Source organism: Crocuta crocuta, unplaced genomic scaffold (genome assembly GCF_008692635.1).
Source record: "Crocuta crocuta isolate KB4526 unplaced genomic scaffold, BGI_CrCroc_1.0 scaffold2428, whole genome shotgun sequence".
In the NCBI taxonomy this organism is placed as follows: Eukaryota; Metazoa; Chordata; class Mammalia; order Carnivora; family Hyaenidae; genus Crocuta; species Crocuta crocuta.
In genome coordinates this window covers 18,737-24,209 of record NW_027529225.1, presented here as the reverse complement: position 1 = coordinate 24,209, position 5,473 = coordinate 18,737, and the positions used below count along the sequence as shown (strand labels likewise).

Genomic DNA, 5,473 nt, shown 5'->3' with positions numbered 1-5,473 from the left:
AACTGAAATGTGTTGTTTTAAAAGGATTTCCTCTGGTTTTCTGTTTTCTGTTTGCCCTGTAATTATCAGGATTCAAACAGGTAAATTGTCAGAGTTTTTGACAACATCTTGCTGCACACATTTGAGCTTCATGGATCCTGGACCTGAGGGTAAGCTGTACAGTGAAGATTATGACGATAACTATAATGAGCTGGAACCTGGTGACTGGATGAATGGCTACGGTTCAACCAGTAATGGTAAGGAAGCTTCATAAAGGCAGTGGCCTTGCTGGGCCAAGAATACAAAGTATTGTTGAGCATCCTCCTTAATATTTCTCACTACCAGCAGCCTCACACCTATTTAATACACCTAGGTTTCTACTTCTGTTTGGCTTCACTCTTTATCCTTCTACTTACCTTTGGTTCCTGGTCTAATATCCCTGTGGTGATTATGGAGAATGGATTTTGACTATCTCTTACTAAGGTTAGGGAAGACTTTTCTCCTGGGTATAAAAAATGGCTGGTGATTTCAAAATGAAAGGAAACAGTGGTGAGTGAGAGGTATTTAATTAAGCATATATAAGGATAATTATACAGTACTGCTTTTTTTTAATGTTTTATTTTTATTATTTCTATGAGAGAGAGAGCGAAAGAGACAGCGTGAGCAGGGGAGGGTCAGAGAGAGAGGGAGTCACAGACTCTGAAACAGGCTCCAGGCTCTGAGCTGGCAGTCAGCACAGAGCCCGACGCGGGGCTCGAACCCACGAACCGCGAGATCATGACCTAAGCGAAAGTCGGACGCTTAACCGACTAAGCCACCCAGGCGCCCCTATACAGTACTGCTTTTTGATACTTAAAAGCATAAAACTAAGAATCTCAGAGTACTTTTTATGTATAATGTAATTGGGGCACAGAATCTCTGGGGAGGTCTGCATAGCTTGAAAAAAAAACCTATTCAGTGTGCCTATTGCTTTCATATTACAAACTAGACAAACAAAGCACAACAAATCTGACTGGCTGCTAGGAATACAAAGATGCTATAGTGAGAAAACATCATGGTGGCATATATTTAAAATAGCTGAGAAACACCCTAACATGTTAAAATGCTAACCTAGGCGGGGCCAGAATTACATTGTTTGAATCCCAAAGAGAGAAGGGCCAATAGGAGCAAATTGTTCTTCTTTCTAAAATATGGTTTGCCTGCTTTCATTGTCTGTATCTTTGACTGTTAGCCTGTGTCTTAAGGCATCCAGTTTCTTTATTCTAAGAGTGGTGTGTTAGAGAAAAGAAAATAATAAATTGGCTTTCCTTAGTGAGGTAAAAAACATTATCTCATATGCAATAGACCAACATACGCAACACATCAGCAGTCAGGATGATTTCTTGTTTGGGCTCAACATTTACTCACCTAAGTACCATTGAATTCACTCTGCATTTGTTTTTGTAAGATCTAAAATAGTGTGAATTTCTTCCTTAGAAAAATACATTAATACAAGGTTATTTCCTGTTATTAATAATTACCAAAGTCATGATATCTATCTTGGCATAAACAAATACTTTGAAAACCAGACAAGAATAATCATATATTGAGGTTGTTTGCTATTCTATGGGTAGTTGGGACTTTCATCTGTAGCACTCATTCTCTTAGATTACTTTCTAAAACACAACTTTTTAATGATATATCTATTACTAAATTTGATATTGTGCATTCTAAGTCACTTTGTCCTCTCTGGATTTACTCATAGGTGGTCTCACAAAGTTTATCGTGTTTATCACTTGGCAGCTCTTCCATGTCAAGAACACTTCCCTCTATATTCTACATAATCCTCCACTCAAGTATCTATATCGTATTCAAGGTTATATAATATTTGTCATTAGGATGTCACTGAAATGAGTTCCATTTTTACAGCTTTGCTATTTTTCATTGATCACATCATAATATAGAAAAACATCTGGGGAGATCACTGAAGATGCTCAAAAACCAGATGATGAATAACTGACCTAGCAGATTTTAGTATGAATCCAAATACTGTGCTTTTCCTACTATAAATGTTGTGAATATTCATGCGAAGTTTGAAACGTTAGGATCCATGAGGTCTGTGTATGTGTTTTGTTTTCATTACCCATAGTTAGGAATAATGTTATAGGAGGTGAGTGGGAGAAAGAGAGCCCAAGAGGATAGGAACCGTATCTGCCTCCTTCACCACTGAGACCTCGGCAGCTAGTATACCACCTAGTACTGAGTAGGCAAGAAATATTTGGTGAATATATGAATATGGTGACTAAAAGGACCAATATGTGGCCAGTAGTCCTTTTGACACCAGTGCCACATGGAAATTGTTTTTCCCTTAGCAATTTTTGCTGCCACTTATGGAATTTGTCTGTTTTCAGTGAGGCTCGGTGTCTAGTGGAAGATTTTTGCTTTTTCTCACAAAAGTTTCCTCATACCAGTGAGACTCCAAGGGCCCCCATTCTGCTCCTCTTCCACCACCACTACCACACCACTACCATCATGTTGACAAATACGTGTGAACACAAGGATTATGAAATCCTTGCTCCACCTGTCCTTAAAAAAGCTAATACTGCTTTCAGAAGTCCTAATATTGTCTAAGCAAAGTTGAAGAACAGGTGGGTCCCGGTAAATGGCCATAGTTTCTAAATGGTAAAGCTATGAGATTGTAAAATGACCACAAGCTTCCCTTCCACCCCCGCCCCTGCCATGATCTAAAACAACCTACTTCTGATGCTGTGTTATGGGCACAGGAGCCAATCATTCTGGTTGGTAGGGTAGATTGTGAAGTAACTAAAATGTTCATTTTTTTTCTCTTCCCCCTACCCCCACTAACCTTGCAGCTCGCTGTGGTGATGAAGTTGCTCACCATTTAGATCACCTTTTGGCGCACACTGCTCGCCATCCTAAACTAGCTCTCACCTCACAGAAGGGAGGGCTAGATCGGTTCCAAGCTGCTGTGCAAACAACCTGCGATTTAATGTCCTTGGTGACCAAGGCCAAGGAGCTGCATGTACAGAGTGAGTAATGCCATGACTCACTGGAGTCAGGCACAGGATTGACGTGAAGCCCAGGATTGGGGCGGGGAGTTTATTAGCAGTGCAAGCAGGAACTCTGTTTTGTTCACTGCTTTATCCCCAGCATTTTAGACAGACGGAACATATTAGATACTAAAATATTTGTAAATTTAGTAAATTGCGTATAGTTTTGCCATTGATGGTGCTGTGTGGTCTGGTTTAACCATTACATAGTGAGAAGAGGCAGAACAGGAGACTTGGAGAATTTTAACATCAGTATTAAAGTGATGAGAAGACTTTTTTCCTTTGAAAAGCTACTCCATTGGGAGCACTTTTATTTAAAGAGAAAGCTCTACGAGTGATTACAAGATAACCTGGAAATGGAGAGGGAGATATATGCCCTTAAGTAAGCTGTATCTAGTTCCCTTACGTCAGCTGTGACATTTACAGTCAGTTGTTCCAGCAGCGTAAGAGTTGTGTTTGTTTCTCAACTGCAGTACTCCCTATTCAACACTGTCATTGTCCTCCCCATGACCACTACCTCCAATATGTGCAGTGAAGCGTGTCGCCAATCACCCATTGCTAGGAGGAGTCATGGTTCCTAATAGTACTCAGTGTCTCTGTGGTAGCTGCATCTGAAGGGACAGAAGGGCTCCTTGGCCACACCAAAGGGACTTAAATGGTAACATTTTACAGATGATGAGAATTATTGAGGTGCATGTTTTTGCTGTCTAAAACCTTATTGACTATTACTAACCAAAGATATTAAACATGAATCATTTAACAACCAGAAGAGGGAAAAGCTTAGCATACCCTTTGAGTATGCTTCTTTGACCAAGGGTTCATGTGAAGAGATCAACTCTCCTAAGTTCTACTTCTAGATTGTGAACCAGGAAACTTGAGCTTAATTCCCAGCTCTGCTACTTACTTGCTTGAACAGTTATTTGAGCTCTGTATCTCTCTTTCTATACCTGTAAAATGGTTAAAGTGACAAGATAGCTCTCCTTTGAGGTTATGGTAAGTATTTGGACTATAAATTAAAATATTAGGAATATCTCAAAGTAGGTCAGCCACTACATTTTTTTTATTCCCTACATAGGGTTAAACATCCATTTCCCAATGCTCAAGGAAATTCAACTGCTGACAGCCAGGTATTTTCCCAGGATAGTCCAGAAAATAGAAAATAGCACTGGGTTCTTTCTGTTATATATGGTATTTGATCAAAGTGTCAGTGATAGAACCATTTTGGTATGGATTACATTCATAGAATTTAATATCTTAAATGTCCATTTAATGCTACAATTCTAGGCATTCCATGGAAAATATGGTTGATTGAACAATCTTTAAATTATCTGATATTCATATTTCTTTTCTTTGATATTAGTGAGAAAGGATAAATTTCTCACTCTTGTTCTATAAAGAACAACTCCTATGTAACGTGATTTTGAGGGCAACTGTGAATTGTTTTCTAGTCTCCTAAGTTATCTAACCTTTCCCATAAATGTCAACCTCTTGCAGATGTTCACATGTATCTTCCTACAAAGATATTTCAGGCTTCCCGGCCTTCATTGAGCTTACTTGACTCTCCTCATTGCCCACGAGAGGACCAGGTAAACTTGCATATGAGGTATTTCTGTCAGCTCTTTGCAAAACTGCCATTTGTATGACAAATAACAGAACTACCCCTTATGGTTTCTGCTAATAACTGGTGGTAGGCAAAATGCTACCCTGGTGAAGATATACTCCTTTTTAGGTCGCTTTTAAAATAAGCAAGCTTTGGGGTGCCTGGGTGGCTCAGTCAGTTAAGCATCTGACTTCGCCTCATGTCGTGATCTCGTAGTTCATGAGTTCAAGCCCCACCTCTGGCTTTGTGCTGACAGCTCAGAGCCTGGAGCCTGCTTTGGATTCTATGTCTCCCTCTCTCTCTGCCCCTCCCCTACTCGCATCCTCTCTCTCTCTCTCTCTCTCTCTCTCTTTCAAAAATAAATAAACATTAAAAAATAAATAAAATAAAATGAACAAGAATTTCCTAGCCAGGCTCTAAGAAAACGAAATTGCTATATCATTCGTGTTGAAGATTTCATTGCTTTTGTTTTACTTTCTATCAAAATGTAAGGAATTCCTATGGAAAAGGTTTAGAGGTGATCAGATTGACACTCTAGGGCATTATTTAAGTTGAGCACTTGTGAACTNCGAACTAAAGGTTCCCTCTGTTCGTGTAGAAATACACCTTCCTAGAGACCAGTCTGGGGAGGTGGACTTCAAAGCACTCGTTTTACAGTTGAAGGAAACCTCCAGCTTACAGGAGCAAGCTGACATCCTTTGCATGCTGTATACTATGAAGTAAGTGATAGATATTATCAATCTACTTTAATGTTCATGTAGAGAGGATGTATAACATAGTAAATACAGCACAGTTTTGCAGTCTCATTGACCTGGATTTTAATTTTGCACCTACCTGCTGTGTT

At 39.4% G+C, this 5,473-nt stretch overlaps 1 protein-coding gene across 2 annotated transcripts in view; it reads left to right on the top strand.

The window, feature by feature from the left end:
* The window catches only part of LOC144226881 (phosphorylase b kinase regulatory subunit alpha, skeletal muscle isoform-like), a 28,067-nt gene that overhangs the window by 3,980 nt on the left and 18,614 nt on the right, over positions 1-5,473 (top strand). The window contains exons 2-5 of one of the 2 annotated variants that reach the window (XM_077758386.1): positions 70-236; positions 2,832-3,008; positions 4,524-4,615; positions 5,209-5,348. In XM_077758386.1, coding sequence (XP_077614512.1) covers positions 70-236; positions 2,832-3,008; positions 4,524-4,615; positions 5,209-5,348 — 576 coding nt within the window. The remainder of the gene's footprint in view (positions 1-69; positions 237-2,831; positions 3,009-4,523; positions 4,616-5,208; positions 5,349-5,473) is intronic. The other variant, XM_077758387.1, reaches the window with a different exon arrangement.